The 18,989-nt window shown below is 39.1% G+C and overlaps 1 protein-coding gene across 3 annotated transcripts in view; it reads left to right on the top strand.

Annotated features, from left to right (window-relative positions):
* NUP160 (nucleoporin 160) overlaps positions 1–16,319 on the top strand; it is a 46,249-nt gene extending 29,930 nt beyond the window's left edge. Inside the window, exons 22-36 of one of the 3 annotated variants that reach the window (XM_020792112.3) lie at positions 833–931; positions 1,766–1,885; positions 1,985–2,080; positions 2,208–2,302; positions 2,593–2,689; positions 2,776–2,881; positions 4,288–4,448; positions 6,076–6,136; positions 7,512–7,622; positions 8,050–8,173; positions 10,438–10,539; positions 11,889–12,030; positions 13,519–13,644; positions 14,129–14,209; positions 15,752–16,319. In XM_020792112.3, the coding sequence (XP_020647771.3) occupies positions 833–931; positions 1,766–1,885; positions 1,985–2,080; positions 2,208–2,302; positions 2,593–2,689; positions 2,776–2,881; positions 4,288–4,448; positions 6,076–6,136; positions 7,512–7,622; positions 8,050–8,173; positions 10,438–10,539; positions 11,889–12,030; positions 13,519–13,644; positions 14,129–14,209; positions 15,752–15,838 (1,608 nt within the window). In that variant the 3' untranslated portion in view covers positions 15,839–16,319. Of the gene's footprint in view, positions 1–832; positions 932–1,765; positions 1,886–1,984; positions 2,081–2,207; positions 2,303–2,592; positions 2,690–2,775; positions 2,882–4,287; positions 4,449–6,075; positions 6,137–7,489; positions 7,624–8,049; positions 8,174–10,437; positions 10,540–11,888; positions 12,031–13,518; positions 13,645–14,128; positions 14,234–15,751 lie in introns of those variants that run through there. The other 2 variants (XM_020792113.3, XM_072985358.2) reach the window with 2 other exon arrangements.
* The last annotated feature ends 2,670 nt before the right edge of the window (positions 16,320–18,989 follow it).

Below are 18,989 nucleotides of genomic sequence, written 5' to 3'. Positions count from 1 at the left end.
CCAACCGATTTTTTTTCCTCTGCCTTCCTGCCTGATGTGCTGCTAGGGAAGGACAGATCAGTTTTGTTAAATAAACTCGCTGATGGTTGTTTTTATATGCTATCGAGTTGCTTCCTATGTATGGCAATGCTATGAATTGGTGATTTGAAGGTTCTCTCTTTAACTGTCCTGTGCAAGTCTTGCAAACTAAAGGCCATGGCTTCCATTATTGAGTCAACACTTCTAATAATTGGGCTTCCTTTTTTCCTGTCGTATTCTACTTTTCCTAAAATTACTGTTCTTTCTTGTGAGTCCACAGTTTTGGCATGAAATACCCAGTGTGATGGACTCAGTTTAGTCATTTTTGCTTTTTTTTTTTTTTTTTTTTTTTTTTTTGACTTATATACCGCCCCATAGCGCTACAAGCACTCTCCGGGCGGTTTACAATTTAATTATACAGCTTCTAGTGAGAGTTCAAACTTGATTTGATCTATAACCCAGGGTACCTGTAAAACTCTTCCAAAACCACAATTCAAATGAGTGCTTTCCCCCCCCCTTATCAACTTGCCTTATTGTCCAGCTTTCATAATGATTTGGAATACCCCAGTATAGATTATCTTGACCTTAGTCTCTGAAGGCACATGGTCACACATTGTATGGAAGGAAGAAGGAATTGATACAGATTGCCTCTGGAGGCTTCTGCTCACTAGAATTTAGGATTCTAACCAAGACTTCTGGATCAGCAGGAGCTAGTTACTTCTTGGCCGTATTTTTAAGTAGAGTTCACTGAAGACAGTGGAAATTAAGACATAACTTTGTTCTGTCTGATTAGTTGGTGCTCTTTTCATGTTAGGAATACATTCGTTTGTTGGAACCCTGGTGTCATGTCAATGTGGGATCCTGCCGCTTTATGATGGGACGTTGTTTCCTTGTTATGGGAGAAGGACACAAGGTAAAAAAAAACTTTTTTTTCCCCAGCCAGTAAATATTGTTGGTTGAGTTGACAGAGAGAACTTAATTTAGGCAGTGGCTGTCACAGTCAAAAGGAAGACATTTTCTCACTTACTTTGAAAGTTGATCTAGGCTAAATTCTTTCTTAGAACAATGAGCAGAGAAATAAAAGCACTGGCTAGGATCTTGTTGGAGTTTGCATTAAAGTTTGGGTAACTTGCCATGGCTAATTAGTGAGGTTCTGGAGCTCACCACTGGAGGCATTGAAGAAAAACTTAGATAATCACCTGGCAGATATACTTTGATTATATTCCTGCCTTGAGCACAGGGTTGGACTTCCAACTTCACTTTTCTGAGATTCCATATGATTGTGTCATTTGTGTGTCTGGTCATACAGTCTATTTCACAACTGAGACATGCCCCGGGACATTGGCAGTTACCTGCAGCCAGATGCACAGAGCTTACGGCAAGCACCCCTAGGATTTTGGCCATTGTCATCTTACTGCCTTATGTTTTGAAACTGTCTTGCTCTAATTACATTGCTACTCTCTCTCTCTCTCTCACTCACTCACTCTCTACTGGTAGGTCTGATATGACTCCCCAACCTTTTGGCAAAGCTTTTGAGGGAGAAAGGGAGGGGCGGTAGACATAGGCTAGAGGGTGCTTGAAAAATCCTTAGGTACAAATAAAAATTCTCTTTAGAACTCTGTTGGTAACCTTATTTTAGCCGATCTGTGTTCTGTACCGGAAGGCAACAAGAACAAAGGAAGAAGTTTGAATTTCTAATGGGTGAAAAATGTTAAGTCTGCTTTTTGTTCTTTCCCCCCCACCCCAGGCTTTGGAGTGTTTTTGCCAGGCAGCCTCAGAAGTGGGAAAAGAGGAGTTTTTAGACAGACTGATTAGATCTGAGGATGTGGAAATGGCTTCAAGCCCACGTTTACAGTATTATGACAAGGTATTTTTTTTTAAAGAAGCAAAAATGGTTGAATTTTTTGTTGCAGTCTTCACAAATAGTTCAAATAAAGCATTAGTAGCTTGAATGTTTTCTTTCCAGGTTCTGCGTCTGTTGGATGCCATGGGTCTGCCTGAACTGATCATTCAGTTGGCTACTTTAGCTATCACCGATGCAGCTGACGATTGGAGAAGTCAAGTAAGAGTTTCATTTTTCCATTGTTGAAATTCCCACCTTCAGATGCAACATTTGTTTGTCATAAAAATCGTAACAGATGTTCGTAGCTTGGTTACAGGTTGCCATAACTGTTATATTTGTATTGTAGGCCACCTTGAGGACTTGCATTTTCAAACATCACTTGGATTTAGGGCATAACAGCCAAGCTTATGAAGCTATGACCCATAATCCAGATCCCAGCAGGTACCATTATATATTTCTTATTTTTAGCTATGTGTTGTAAAGTGCCAGTTGTTTTTGCCACGTTTTTCAAAATAGTCTGCATCTGAGACAGGGTTTAAAGAAGCCTGTGTGTCTTCACTGGTGGCTTTTCTGTTTGTAGAAAAGTAAAAAAAAAATTATACATGGTACTGAGGAAGTAATAAGCTTGAATCTTCCTTTTTATGAACTACTTTATTCTAAAGTAAATTGATATTCCAAAGCACTAAATTTATTTTGGCACCTAAGACACAAAATGTCTTCTTCTTTTCTAGGCAGTTGGATTGTTTGCGACAGTTGGTGGTGGTTCTCTGTGAACGTTCTCAGCTCCAAGATCTAGTGCAGTTCCCATACGTCAATCTTCATAATGAGGTGAATTGCCGCGTTCTTGGAGCCAGATAGATGTGTCTGGGGATATCTTCAGCTGGGTCTGATAACTTCCATTTATTATGTTACAGGTTGTGGGGATCATTGAGTATCGTGCTCGGGCAGTAGATCTGATGACCCACAATTACTATGAACTGCTGTATGCTTTCCACATTTATCGCCATAACTACCGGAAAGGTATGACAGGTTGTATGAAATGGAAATCGTGTTAGCTGTTGAAATATTAGTTCGTCTGCCATTTACAAGTTCACAAAATTGAGATGAGGGGTGGGGACAGCTTGAAGGCAGATTTGCAGGGGAGAATTGACAGGCATGGAAGAGCATCAGCAACACGCCTGATCACCACTTTGCTTCCGTCAGTGCCAGCCCTCTCACCCCTGTCCTCTTGGCAAAAGTAGCATTGGTAACGTGGCCTAAATCCAGTATAACACTAGTAGGCCTCACACAGTTGTGCTGTGCAAATATTTTGGATAATGCACAACTGGTAGTACATTGGATTTTTCAGTACTGTGCCTGCTATCATTGTGTACAATGAAGTATTTACTGTTATCTGTCCCTAATGAAATAAAAACATAATGTAAAGCGAACAAGTCAAGAATATCTGAGAGATGGGCATTATAGATAATGAAGGTTTAGTACTATTTTAGAGCAAATTTGCCCCCCTCTTGAATTTTTTTGTTTGCCTAAAGTATCATAGCATCACAATAACCTCATTTAATGGTATGGATCAGTAATAGTGAACAGTACCTTGATATGAATTGGATTCATGTGCTTCTGCATCCTGATAATCCTAATGGCAACTCATTGATTGGCTGGTAAAAAGCAATGAATATTATTATTTCATTTGTCTTCCACACTCATAATTAAACAACAGGTTTTGAGCCTCTGTTCCATAACTATTATTTGAGTTGTACTTGATATTTTGAAACTGTTATTATAAACTTTGGATAAAAATCAGTATCAGGCCATTTGATCTTATGTGTTTTTGCCCTTTTGGGTTTCCTGTGATAAGGAAGTGCTTTGATTTAGGTAGTTTAGTAAAGAAGAGGGTTTCTCTGAGTTAAAATGAAATATGCTCAACTTGTTTTGTGTGACAACACTTGTTTTTTTACCACGCATATGAAGCGCAGGCATCCATCTCTGTACGTAGATTGTATTTGTTGTAGACATATATTAACAAGACACTTAAGCAGTCCATTATTATGCTAGTACATCTCTCTTCCTTGGAGATCCTGAGAAGTGCTGGGAATCATTTGCACCATCAACAAATTCCCATTAAATGACCCCAGGTTTCTGTGAGAGAGGTCAGGATAGTTACACGAATATAATATCCATGCTATCAGATATCAACACACAGTTTCATTTGTCAGTCTTTGCTGTTAAGAACATGTCCTTCCCAGTGTCAGTCTCAGAAGTTTTCCAAGCTTTGTTTGTGTGTTGGTTAGCTTTTTCTGTGCTGATCATAGATAGTTTTCAAGTTGTTCCTACTCCTCATTTGTAGCATACCTTACTCTGTTTTCAAACTGGTGGATTTTGAGGGTGGGAGGAGGTGTTGCTGTCCTGATGCCTGTTTCCTTCCTTAGCTGGAACAGTGATGTTTGAATATGGAATGCGCCTTGGCAGAGAAGTGCGTACTCTTCCTGGACTACAGAAGCAAGCAAACTGTTACCTTGCAGCTGTTAATTGTTTGCGGTTGATACGCCCTGAATATGCCTGGATTGTACAGCCGGCTTCAGGGGCTGTGGTATGGAACTTCACTTTTTTTAAAAAAAGAATTCCTCACTTTAATCACTCTCTCTTTCATAAAGGTCAAATTGCTACATCCCTGGATGTTTAAGGTACAACTCCTATCACTGAGCCTTCTGTTGTTACATTTCTTTGCATTGATTTGTCAATAATGAATAATCAGTTGAAGAGGTATCATAATTTGCCTAAACTAAGCATACCCTATCTGTTGGAAGGATAGCATCCAAAATTGGGGTGGGAGGGGGAACAGTAGTAAAAGAATGCCATAGGAAGTAAGTAATAGTAAGAGAAGGAGAAGTAAGAAAAGCTTGGCTAACCAGCCATTCAGCCATTCGACTGTTTCAGTTATAAACTGTGTACTCCTTCTTTGAATATGGATTTATAACCCAAAATGAAGATTTCAGTGATAAAAGTCAAGGATAGAGAAAATAACTAGACTTTACACCAGAAATGTAGATACATTTATTTGTAACTTGTGGTTCACTGTGATCAGGGCTGATTCCCGTGTTAGAAGAAAATATTAAACTCTGCAGCCAGCTTAAAGTAAACAAAGAAAGTAAACCTTAGAATTCTTCTACACATTTTATTATACTTCCATCAGTCAAGTCATCAGAACAGTCCAGTGGTTTTAGTAAAGCATGAGGATGAGGCAAAATGGGAAGAACATGACATTGAAAGTAGGTAAAACTGTATGTATATGATGTGGGGAATAGTAATGTTTTGGGGAAAATACAAAGGAACTATTAAGTCACAAAAGCTTATATTGGAGTCTGTTGTAGCTTTGAAATTCTCTTAAACCTGGCTTCTGCTGTGTCATTATTGACCATGTACCCTGAATTTTCATCTGTAGCTTTAAGGACCAGAAACATAATGGGGCCAAGGTGAATCCTGACAAATGCTTTTTAACACTGCAGATGCAGGTAGATTTTGTGAGAAATAAGCAGAAAATGTAAAAACTGAAGTCTTCTGTATTGAATTAAAATTAGAATACCGTATTTTTCCATGTATAAGATGATACTTTCATCTAAAACCTTTAAACTAAAAATTGAGGGTCGTCTTATACATGGAAGTAAGGTGAGGAGAGAACAAAACGGCCCATACCTTGCCTCTGCAAACAGACTTCCTTCAATCATGAGGCTTAGCTTCCTAGACAGAATCCTGCAGTGCTTTGATCCCTTTCCCCTGCCTTTTGCTAAGTCCCACAGAGCTTAGCATGAAGAGGGAAAGCAGAGATCAAAGCAATCATGCAGCACTTTGATCCCTTTCCCCCTCCACTTGCTAAACCTTGCGGGGGAAGGGATCAAAGCAATCCCATGGCTGCACAATCCCGCAGGTTTACTTTGATCCCTTTCCCCCTATTTTGCTAAACCCTGAGGGGCTTAGCGAGAAGGGGGAAAGCAGGGATCAAAGTGATTGAAATATATCTCCTTGGAGGTGGAGCCTGTAGGCACTGCTCAGATTCAACAGGGACTCATAATGTCCGAGTATTCTGAGCCCAGAGGCTGAATAATCAAAGTTAAATTAAGATTTATTAATTTGGAGTTAGAAAAGTGGAGGGATTGTCTTATACAGTACATGGGGTGTTTTAAACACAGAAAAATATGGTATTTGTTCTGTCTCAATAGTATGAACGTCCAGGAGCATCTCCTAAGAGAAGCCATGATGGAGAGTGTACTCCTGCCCCAAGTGAGTGATTAACTTTTCTGCATTCTCAGAGTGATGCATATAATTTTCAAATCCTACCATTCAAGTCCAGTTATGTTTGACTTGAGTGTTTCAATTTATGTAATTTTGTGGTTTGCTTTTATGTTTTATAGTTTTATCTTGTATCTTCCTGTGCTCTCACATTTTAGTCATGTATTTTATTTATTCTCTATATCTGCATTTGTTCATAGTAGCAATTGCTTGCCATAGTTCTTCAATGTGAAAGTGTACCAGTTTGTCTGTCACACACATATATTAATGCTTTAATTTGAAGAAAATAATTGTAAAATGGGGGAACCTCTTTGGAGCTGTTACAGAATTAGTTTGGGCAAGAGCTGTGAAAATTCTAGAGATTCAACTTGGCAGGTGATTACAAAGTTAAGAGGATTTTTGAGCATATAATGGAGTTGAAAATCCCTCAGTTGCAGCTTCTCCTGTTGGCGTGATACTGTGAGGGGGGAGTGGTAGGCATTTCCAGTTTACAGTATTTATTCCCCCCTCCCCCAATTATTTAAGGCAAAGCAATTCTGCCAAAACTATGATGGTGTTCTTTTTCTGTGGCATTTCCTGCCTGCTTAAAAAAATGTAGCTGCCTTCCAGAATCTTCATTTATGCTGTTTTCTCTTCACAGCCCAGTGATAAATAAACATGATACTGTAGACTCAGTGTCCCTGTCCTACAAAAGTATTTTTCTAATACTTTTATGTGGCTCTGAACCTCTGCAGTTACCAAAGTTCAGTGATAACTTTAGCAATCATGATGCAGATGGAGGATTGCACCCCCACAGGGTAGTCAGTATGGCCTCCAACCAAAAGAAGTTGTCCACTTTTGATTCAGAGGTAAAATTAAGTGCCATGGTTGGGCACAGATCCTTATGGATCATCATGATTTTTACAAAGGATCTCTCTCAAGTTATATCAAATTATGGAACAGAGTCCTCCAAATATTGCTCTTGGACCTCAGTCATTCCTCAAAATTGGCTATACTGCCTAAGGATGGGACTTTTATGTAAACATGAAAGGAAAAAATACATGAAAAAGGCTCCTTCTCTCAAATAACTGGAAGGTTTTTTTTAAAATTGGACTGAATGACTTCAGTTTCAAATTAGCTCATTCAGTCAAGTAGAAAAGCTCACTTTAAATGCATAGTATGACTGAGATAGCCTAACAGCAAGAAACTGTGGAAAATTTTAGAACTGACTAAACTACAACTAGTATACTAGGTGTTTTTCCATCATTTTAAAGAGCTGAAATTAAACGTTATACTGCCTAATGTGTGCTCTAAATTCTCAAGAGCATTGTTTTTTACATAACAGAAATGTTGAACTTGCTGTAGTATAAATTACATTTTTGTACAGCTGGGAGTCAGATTGAAATTTTGGAGCTACAGGATTTGGAAAGGGAATGTATGTTGGCTCGCATACGACTAACTTTGGCACAACATGATCCATCAACAGCTGCAATTACGGGTAAGGTTGGAATTTATATTCATAGCACTTCAATGCCATTGTATAAGGACTGGCAACTTATAGTCTAGATGTGTAACTGATTGTCCAAGAGAAGCAGGCTGCTCTGCCCCGTTTTCTCCATTTCTATGTGTTGCTATTATTTGATTTAAAGCTAAAGTCTTACATGGGGTAGACAGTAGTACAGCCAGTGTCATCATTGTGATATTGCTGCATAGGTGGTCACAGTGAATTCTGTTAAACAGAGTTCTGGGTTCTTACGTCAACTGCAGGCTTGGGCACTCAGTGGTCAGAGATGGGTGTGTAGCTATAAATGTAGGACTCGTCAAATAGTTCTCAAGTTGATAAATATACGTGTGCAATTACATGCCACCGTTATTAACCATCAAATTTCTATTTGAAATATTATTCCATTTCATTACCTTTTCAGGAAACTCATCTCCCAAAGAGCTGGTTACTTTGTTGGTTCAGGCTGGCCTCTTTGACACAGCTATTTCCCTCTGCCAAACTTACAACCTTTCCTTAAGACCTGTGTTCGAGGGACTTACTTTCAAGTACGTAACACGTTCCTGGATATATCCACAGATTTGAGTGCTGCAATATCAAGAAACACTTAATGATGTTTTTAAAAAAACGTAAAATCAGGGGTTGCACTGCCCCAAGAGACAAGACAGAAAATAAATTGGTTCCCTGGTGTAGCTGGCTGTAACATTTCAAATAGGAAGAAATGAATCAGTAACATTAAACAAATGAGAATGTTGATCCAGGTATATATACCACGTGACTGCAATTCAGTACAACAGATGTATGGAAAGTATCATTAGAAGTGGGGAACATTTGCCTCTTGTGATCAAGCTCTCAGATCCTTGGAATATATTCATAGTAATCAGTTTTAAACTCTGTAGAAGCAGCATCAAACAAAGCAGAGCAATGCCTAGTGCTAATTGCCACTTAAGCCACTGTGGCAGTTTTTTATTTGATATGGCATGGCCTGGTAGTCCTTAAAGGTGTTTTGTGTTGTGTTGATTCTGTACCTTCATGTCCATAATTTTTGGGTTGAGTCCACTATTCCTTTGATTATCTAGAAGCTAGTAATTGATGCTTGTTAGTTTGGAACTATAGCCGCAGCAAGAAAAAAAGGGGACCAATCTAAGTGTGAATAACAGTCTGTGATATGATTCTGGATAAGCAAAGATGTTTTACAATCAACAGCACTGCATGTGCTTAAATTCCTATCAAAAGGCATATACAGTATATGGTGTTCTGGATCATAGCCATTATCACAGTATATAAAGTTTGGGTACCACAGATAGATTCCTGCAAGACGCATGCTATCCAACCAAACATCTTTCCCAGAGTGGCAGGTAACATTGCTAGACTGGAACTATATCACTCTGCCTTCTTGAATCAGTAACCATTTAAAAGTTGTTAGAATAGATTGCCCAATATTGACACTGGATAGTACATTTTAGAAATTTTTCCTGGCTGTTGTCTGAGGCAGAAATAGTGCATCTGCCTTTAAAAGGATCTGTGTTTTTGCATGAAGTGGAGCAGTGAGGAAGAGAAAGAAGAGAATGCAGAGTGATTAGATGAGGAAAAGTGGATCAGCCTGGAGATAAAAAGGAACAAATGAGGCATGGGAGCAAATGGGAGTGTCTTGGAGGGGAGGAGCAGGAATTTTGAATCTGTAAACGGTCTGGATGGGTTGGAACCCAGTGAAAAGAGTGCTTTGTTTCAGTCACCCTTGTGGGATTACTGTGTGCTGGCTGTTGATGCCCTGCATCCTATATTGTGTTGCCTGTACCAACCTGGCTGCTGGTCTCATAAGAGAAAATGGCATCAAGTGCTGGGGGCAGGAGAAAAAAATTGTTCTTCTTCTCATTTTGGTTTGGAGGGGAATGGGATTTGTTTGTATTTTTTGCCATTGCTGGCTTGCTTGCTTTTCCTGGTTTTTGGGAGAGGAGAGGTTGTGTGTATGTCTTTTATTTTACTCCCCCCCCCCGTGAATTGTGTGTGGTGGGGAGTACTTTCCTTCCCCTCTAAATAACTGATCTATGGCATTTGGAGGGTCAGTAAGCAGCATACATGTTGGTCCAGGCCACCCATTTGAAGAAGCTAATAACAAAACGTGCCACTAAGGGTGAGAACCAAACATCCAATTCTCTATAGATCCCATAGTTTCTTAATTCACCCTCTCCAAACATTGTCAAAAATCTGGTTCTTTTTCTGACGATCAATATTAATCAATTCACTTTTAGACCTAACACCCTGTGGAAAAAGAGAGAAAGAGAGAGAGAAACTGCATATTTAACTTGCTGTCCCTCTCTGTGGAGAGAGTGATGGCGAGAGTAGTGAGATATCAGAGAAGCAAAGGATTGCAGGCACCCAGGAGGCTGCCTCGAAATTCCGAACATATTTACAGGTTACAAACAAACCATAAAACAAAGTGTTAGACAAACAAGAATTTGTAGGGTAAAATATGCCTCTCGACTACAGTTGCTGGGGAATGCTAGCCTTGCTCTAGAACAGTGGTTCTTAACCTTTGTTACTCAGATGCTTTTGAACTGCAACTCCCAGAAACCAGTCAGCACAGTTGGTGATGAAGGCTTCTGGGAGTTGCAGTCCAAAACTCCTGAGCAACCTAAGGTTAAGAACCAGTGCTCTAGAGTTTTGGTCTGATCCAACAGCCCTTACATTCTTTTGCCCTCTGTTCCATTTCCTGCTTGAGTGGATTTGGTCATGATGACACTGTTTCTCCATTAATAACATGTGCTTGTTGTGAGTATAAGCCTAATATTAATACTTTCATGTTTTCCAGATGTATTAAACTTCAGTTTGGAGGAGAAGCAGCGTTGACAGAAGCATGGGACTGGCTAGCTGCAAATCAGTTCCCATCAGTCATCACAACCAAGGAGACCAGGTAGTTCGGAGTTTTGCATGGCAAAATTAATGGACATTTTAGATTCGCGCAGACTGAAACATTTCTTGCTGTTTATTTATTTATTTTATTTATTTATTTAATTTATATGCCGCCCACTCTACCCAAAGGTCTCTGGGCGGCTCACAACAACCAAAATTCAGTGCAGTAAAACAAAATGATTAAAATACTGTTATCATAGAAAAATGGCTGGACTCAGTTGGAGGAGCTGCACTCTTGCAAGGCTGATGATGTTATCAACTGTGGGCTTTTATTTTAGTTTAAAGCCACCTCTCACACACATCACTGGTCAGGGCTCCCTTTTGCCCTGGGAAAACCTTTGAGAGTTTTGGGATGGTGTGGGAGCCCTTAATATATATGAAAATCATTGCCACCAAGTCCTGATTCTGGCTGCAGGACCAGTGGTGATGATTTTCAGATATAAATAAAAGGCTTCTCCAAGGGCAAAAGGGACCCTTAGGGAGCCTTGGAACCTGATGGCAGAGAAGAATAGCAAGCTTTAAATTAGGAATAAATGCCTATGGCTGATAATATCATCAGCCTGCTTAGGTATAAACCTGTGCAACAAAATTTCAGCCAGTATCTACTTAAGGATTGTGTATGTGCAGTAAAGTATAAAGGTGTTCTCTGAGAACAGAACTCTGTTCTGTTTACTCACCAGTATCAATCAAAGTCAGTTTCATTTTGTTTTGTACTGAAAATATGAGACTGTGGTATAACTGGAGACTTCAAACAACTGTGTTCTGTCATGTAATTAACCATAGCTAAACTAAGCAAAAAAAAGGAAAGGGAAAGGTAGACCAGGCAAAAGAAAAGAAAAGTGGCAAGAGGAAGAGAGGACTTGGCCTGTCATAGTGAGAAAGAAGAATGTAAAAGAGACAGAGCAGTAACAACATCAGATTCGATGGCTGTGCACGGTGGTTATAATGCTGGACTAGACACTGCAATAAGTGTTTTTGTGGCTCTGATGAAAAGGGTTGCTAGCAGGACCTCTCCTTTTTCCATTTGGATCACCATATAAAATAATTGTGAATACAATCAAGCCTTACAGATATATCAGAATTCCTGGGATATGGTACATGTAATTAGGACACCTTGCATACCGGAAGAATCTTTTAAAAAAAGCATTTTGTTATACTTAACATTTGAGACATGAAGTCCACCTCATGTGAAAGCAAGGCATGTATGTAACAAGAATCAAAGGGTACAGGTTCTTCACTGTGAACCGTTCAGAGACTGGAAAGGCTTATGCTGGTAGCCAAAAATGAACATGTACCTTTCTTTCTGTTTGTAGCCAGCAAATATTAAAGTGTATCCCAATTGTGTTGTAGTGCAACAGATGAAGCATGGCGTCTCCTATCCTACTACCTGGACAAATACAAATGCCAAAACAGCCCATACCATCGTTGTGTAATCAACAAGTTGCTGTCTCATGGAGTGCCCTTGCCTAACTGGCTCATCAACAGTTACAAAGTAAATATCGGAATGCCTACAAAATTCAGTTGAGATTGAGGGTGTGTGAAAGACATAGTTGACTGAATACTTCCCAAGCGTCTCCTTGAACTGGGTGTTGAATGAATTTCAGTTTTATTTATACTCTGTTACAGAGTAGGTACGAAAATAAGTAATCAAGAAAGTGAAGACTTGCCTGTTTTATGTAAATTCCATGTTCTTAACATTGTAAATAGAATAAGGACTGTTTCTTCATTAGAATAATATCAGATCACTCACAGCATTTCCTAGGAGCTGGCAGTCTGACAGCCCTGTAGTATTATACGGAATAAATAGATCTCAAGTGAAGATTTTGGAATCTTAAGAGAAATGTGGTTCACAGAAAGCAGAACTCAAATTTGAGGAAGTGTTAAAACATTTCTGTACAGCCTTTCCCCCAACTGTTTGCAAGAAAAAACTTCATGATCTAAAATAAAATCTAAAAGAAACATGGCATGGAGAACTAACAAATGGCAGGATTAAAATACAGGAGATGCCTCATAGAATAAGACTTATTTATTTCAGTGTAAACTTTTGTGAATCACAGTCCACTTCTTCCCCACAAATGACATAATGTGTAATAGCTAGGCTACAGTTTTAAATACACAAGGTACATGGTGGAAGAGTAGGGACCAAGTGAGTTTGGAAAAAGAAGGTGACACTTGCACTGGTAAAGGACCATTAGAATGACAGTGACCCTTTGGAAAATTAATCCCACACATATAACCCACAAAGATTCCAGTGTACCTCAAAAGAATTAAATAAAGACAGAGAATTCTTGGCATATTGTATGTATATTCCAGATTTCCATAGTACAGCTGTAACTAAAAAGTTCTCCTTGACATGATGGTGCCTCAGTACAACTATTGAATTCTTAATAACAGGATGTCTATGTAATCCACACTTTGATTGCATTGAAATGCACGGCAGTGGGGGAGGAAAGTGTTCATTCAGGTAACCTGGTCTCAAGCCATTTGGGGCTTTATATGGTAGCAACCAACATTTTGAATTAGCTGTAGAAATGAATCAGGGGTCAGAACTATTGAAATAAAATTGATGTAATGTTACCTGAAAGAAATAAGCACTGATCAGAGTTCCATCAAGGCTGTTTCAGTCTTATTAGATAATTTGGCTTTTATTTGTAGCTTTTTCTGTGTGAAGTCAATTGCAGAAATATATTAGGAAATTGAGAGCAACATTCAGATGTACTAGAGGCAGGAAGCTGAGGCAACCATAGGCTTGAATGCATGGAAGGAAATACCAGGAATAAATTGGTCCACAGATTTGAAATAATTTCTAAAAGTGTCACATTTCCATAGCCTTGCTGCTGCCTTGTACTAAGCTCATGTAAATCTCATCAGTAACTTGACAGGCATTTATTAGGCTGCTTGAATATAAGGAAACATTCTTTGTGACATAAAACTGGCAGAATTAGTTAATGCTTGCTGAGTTTCATTTGTTTCTTTGCAGAAGGTGGATGCTGCTGAACTTCTTCGCCTGTATTTGAACTATGATCTCCTGGAAGAAGCTGTGGATTTGGTTTTGGAGTACGTGGATGCCCTGCTAGGGAAGGGACACGATTATTTTGGCATTGAGGTACAGTGGATATTTATCAAGTTAATCTATTATGTGGGTATTTTTTTTAAAAGTGGAACATGTTCTTCTTAGGAGCCAAATGTTCTTGGTATAGTACAAAGAACAATAATGATGTGGTCTCAGCTTGTTGTGGCTACATTAAGTGTTTATGTATTCCTGGATGGCTCTTCCATAGAATGCCAGGTTGAGTTTTAGTGAACTGATCCCTGGTTTTTAATTAAGCTTTTGTATCTGTTGGTTCTCCTTTTTGGTAAGCTGCCCTGGAATTTCCTGAAATACATTTAATGCACATTTTTGATAGATATTTGTTTTATTTCTATTCAAATAGCCCATCTGAAATTTTGGCTGTGCTCTACTAATTTGGCAGTTGGTAAATTCTGTGTTTGTCTACCCAGCTTTACTTAGGTCACATTTGATATGTTTGTTTATCTTATTCAGTTAATGTCCAGTAGCTTAAAGATTCAATTTTTCTGTTTGATTTTAGTTCCCACTATCAGCTACAACTCCAATAGTCTGGCTACCATATTCTGCAATTGACCAGCTTCTTCAAGCACTGGGGGAAAATGCAAGTAATCACCATAACTTAATGGTACATACATCTAGTAAAAAAACAGAATTTGTCTAGTATCTTTTACTTCTATTTTTATTCAGTTTTTATTTTCATCAAGAATAGAACTTACTGACCAAAATCCTATGATGTGCATTATGTCCACAAAAGGGCAATGACATCACCAACAGGAGATTCTTAGCAATTAAAGAGTTCCTCCTTCAATTTATGAGACCATATCATTTACCTGCAATTTGCCTGCCATCCATATCATTGTGGACACATTGGGCAAACCCTAATAATAATGCAGGAACTCTTTAACTACTGACAATCCATTGCTGTCAGTCACGTCATCCAGCAAAAGGAGTTTGCTGGCAGTTAGAAGTTCCTCCGTTGATTCTGGGACTCACCTAATTTGCATATACAGTGGTGCCTCGCTAGATGATAATCCATTCCACTGAAATCGCTGTTTAGCGAAATTGTCTAGAGAAAAGCACTTCCCCATTGGAATGCATTGAAATCTGTTTAATGCGTTCCAATGAGGAAGAATCGTCATTGTCTAGCGAAGATCAGCCATAGGAAAGCTGCTTTGCGAACCCCCGATCAGCTGTTTAAATCACTGTCTTGCGAAGCTTAGGTCCCAAAAACACCTGTTTTGCGAGTGCGGAGGGAGCTGTCAAAATCGTCGTCTAGCAAAAATCGGTTTGCGAAGCAGGAACCAAACATTGTCCAGCGAATTCCCCCATAGGAATCACTGTTTTGCGAATCACTATAGCGATTGCAAAAAGTCAATGTCTAGCGAAAAAACTGTCATGTAGGGTAACTGTCTAGCGAGGCACCACTGTAATTAGATTGGCAATCCTGAAGAAGGCTAAACACTTACAGATTTACTATAGGGAGCTTCTGAGCCCCCCTCTCATCAGAGAGCATGTTGTAAAACCTAGACTATGTATGTCATCAGCTACTGAGTGGTGAAAGAGACAGTGTGTTTGCCCACTCATAAATGTCTAATATTTTAAGACCAGAAATCTAATCACTTACAAGATTACAGAAGGCCAGCTATGCAGGCATTCCCTCCTCCTGCCCAGTTAGGCCCTTGGTCTCATGATGGTTTGCACAAGGGACTGCCTCGTGGAGGAGAAAGCTACTGTACAATTGCCCTTGTGTATGCCCTTTTTTGTTAACAGGATTTTGCCTAGATTGCATTTTGTGCTAATTTAAAAAAAAAAAATTTGGGAACTAGTGCTAGCCCAAAAAAGGGGAATGTATGTAATACTGGCCAGCATCCTGTTGGTATTTATGTAAAATTTGACTTTCCATAACTAATTGGCAAGGTATTCAGGCATGTCTCCATTGCATGCCTTGCCGTGCACGTGGTTGTGTCCTGGCACTACATCCCTTCATTAGCCACAATTAGCCATAGCAGGTTATGCAAATTTTATGCAAACACTAATAATATTCTAGCCATTGTGTTTATTAAATAATAGTTTTTTCTTTTATTCTTCACACCTCAAATATTTCCATTAACCAGAAATGATTTGTTCTGCTTTTTTCTTCCAGCTGTACCAAAAGGTTCATGACAAACTAGAGCTCTACCAAGACCAGGTCGATAAGGCAACTCGGGATCTTCTGTATCGTCGAAACTAGCAAACACACTTGATTGTGTGACTTCCTTTTATCACCTTGTGCCTAGTGGCCTTTTAGGCAAATCTGAAAAAACTGTGCTTGAGACTAATGTGTGTACCTGGCATGACGTATATGTGAAGCATTGGCTTTGCATGGGTTGCCTGGGGCCATGGAGAGCCCTATGCACTGCTGGTGGTGCTATTATTACAAATTCTATTTTTTCATAATGATCCAAAGCATTCTCTATCAGGGGATGATAAACCTTTTTTTAAATATGTTGGGGTATTATGTTTAAGCTTCAATAAAGTCTGCTGAGCTGGGTGGCAGTAATTTCCAGTAATGAAAAAAAAACATTTGTATGTTGCATGTTCCTACTGTCTTTCTACTGAATTGTTTTGTATCATATCCCTCCCTCTACTGCACTATCTGTAAGCGCTAATGGTGGTCTTATTTATTGTGACAGTTTTTGAATTGTCCTTAATAAATGGAAAGCTTTGTTAAACCTCCAGATCAGTTTTTAACCAAAAAACAAAACAAAACTTAAAATAGTACATCATTCCATGCAAGAAAATGTGGGATGTTTGGAAGGAGGCAGAAACTGTGATCTGATACTCCATGGAAGAAAGCTATGGAATTACGGACATTTACTCATTTTCTTTCGAAGTGTATGTTCCTGCCCAAACTGACAATTGTATCAGCATATATATGCAATATAATTCTGGCCTTCAAAATGCAAACATGATCATATCATTTTATTAGTACAAGTTTTATTTTGTCTTCAGACAACTATTTTGTGTATTTCAATTTATCCCTAATCAGACATAAGCATTTAAGTGTTATCTTCTAGATGATTTAAATACCGTATTTTTCGCACCATAAGACACACTTTTTTCTCACAAAACAGGGGGGTGGAAAGTCTGTGCGTCTTATGGAGCGAAGAAAACAGATTATATTTTTCTGTTTTCTTCTCCTAAAAAATTGGTGCGTCTTATGGAAAGGTGTGTCTTATGGAGCAAAAAATACGGTACTTACTCTTTTTACCCCATCTTGCCATCAACTTAAGTTGCTCTTCCTTCCACCGTACCATGCAGTTAGACTTTAAAAAAAACTTATGAACAAGAGTGCTCTGGCTCACATAAAGCATTTCTCACTATTCAAATAGCACAGTATGTATTATTTTTGAAAAGGAACTTGAGTAGTTACGTAGAATTAATATGGTTTCACTTCATTTTATTGCTAATTTTGCTATTCTGTGCTTTCTGATTAAAGGTAGTCTTTGGCAAGTCTTCTAAGGAGTTACAGACACATGCAAGAGTAGATCGGTAGAATGAGACATGGGAGAACTGATTTTGGTTTTGCCCTCTTGATAGTTCTCACCCTCTTGAAAGCCTTGGTTACCAGCAAGCAGCTGCAGTCTGATTGTTTAACTCAGTGGTCCCCAACTTTTTTTCGGACTGCGGACTGGTTGGGGGGGCAGGCTCTGTGTGCAGGGGGTGGAGGCACCCCTGTGCTCGCGGGTGGGCATGTTGCACTTGTGGAGGGGTGTGTCGCACTTGCAGAGGGGTGTGTTGCGCTCGTGTGCATGCCTGCGAGCGTGACACACCCACCCCGTGAGCCTGACATGCCCCTCCATGAGCATGACATGCCCACCCGCAAGCGTGACATGCACATTGTGCATGCGTGCGGGGGGGGGGGAGAGATCTGTGTCTGCGGCCCAGTTCAAGGAAGCCCACGGACCAGCACCAGGCTGTGGACCAAGGGTTGGGGATCCCTGGTTTAAATGACTTTCTGGAATGAATAATGGCATTTATGTCAACTATTCCTTTTTAAATGTATGGTTTGTTGGTTAATTTTTTTAAAAGTAATCATTAGCTATCTTGATGATTTTAATGGAAAGGTGGGGTATATCTTTTTTAAAGAAATATGAATTTATCTGTCCTAAGAAGGGCAGCGGAACCCTACTCTGAGCTGCATACCAAGCTTCCCAACTGACAGCATCCACTGGCGTGTGGCAGAAGGAAAAGTTATTTTTTTGAAGTACAACTAGAAATCGGTAGTAAAACAAATGTGTCCTCTATTTTATTGATGTTTTGTATTGAGCAAATGGCTTCCTTTTATTTCAGTGATTTTTGTTAGTTTTTGATAGCCTTATCTTGATTCTCCAAAGACCTGCAACTTCTCTAATTCTTTTCTGTCCACCTACATTTCATATACTTTATATCTATTTCTCAGGCTGATGGCCGCCCAATTTAATTTTCCCCATCACCCCGTTTGAACATAATTTGGGGTTGTAGACATAGCCAGTGCTGCCAAGTTTAATTCCTTCACCTGTCTTATTTTATCTCTGTGTCCACAAAGCAGTTATTCCAAACAGCCAGCCCTTGTCACAACACAAATGTGTGGGCTACTAATGATGGTTGAGATGTGTCTATTTATTTGATGAGAAATACATATCAGCTTGTTAGCAATAAATATGTAGCTGTATTATTTTAGAAAAAGTTGGGAGTTATTGTTTAGAAAGGATCTCATGTGATTAATCCAATGGATTAATGATTGTCTAGTTCAGAGGTGAGTAGAGGGAAATGTCAATTGACAGTGTTGTGAAGCAATTCCAGCAATTTGCTCATCTGTGGCTAAATTGTGCTTGTAATGTGTGGCGTATTTGTACATGTGTACCTTTCAGTTATTCTATTCCTTTGAAAATCAAGAAGCAGAATATAGTATACAATTTAAATAAATAAGATATGTCATTTACATACTTTAATATGGTGAAGAAGTATGAGAAGCTGAGAACAATATCATGAGGAAGCTGTTATGTGCTGTCAAGTGAAAACTGACAGGGCAGTTCAACAGGGCTTTCAAAGTTAAGTGCAGTGTTTAAGGAATAGTTTTACAAGTTGCATTCCTCCAGAGAGATTCCATGTCCAAGTGAGGACTTGAACCTTGGTCTCCAGAATCCTAGTCCATCACTCTATCCACTATGCTACACTGGGTATCATCATGTAGTTTGGGGCTGTAAGTCTGATCATTATCTCAGATTTCATGAAAGATCTGCCAACATAATCAGAAGAAGAAATTTGAAAGCTTTTATGCAAATATGCACAAAGAAATAGAATACACACCAAAACAAAGTTGCTGGTAACTAGGTGATTGAAACACTAAAGTAGGAAAT

The sequence above is a fragment of the Pogona vitticeps genome, chromosome 1 (assembly GCF_051106095.1).
Source record: "Pogona vitticeps strain Pit_001003342236 chromosome 1, PviZW2.1, whole genome shotgun sequence".
Lineage (NCBI taxonomy): Eukaryota > Metazoa > Chordata > Lepidosauria > Squamata > Agamidae > Pogona > Pogona vitticeps.
The sequence above is the reverse complement of the archived record's forward strand: the minus strand, read 5'-3'. Positions and strand labels throughout refer to the sequence as shown.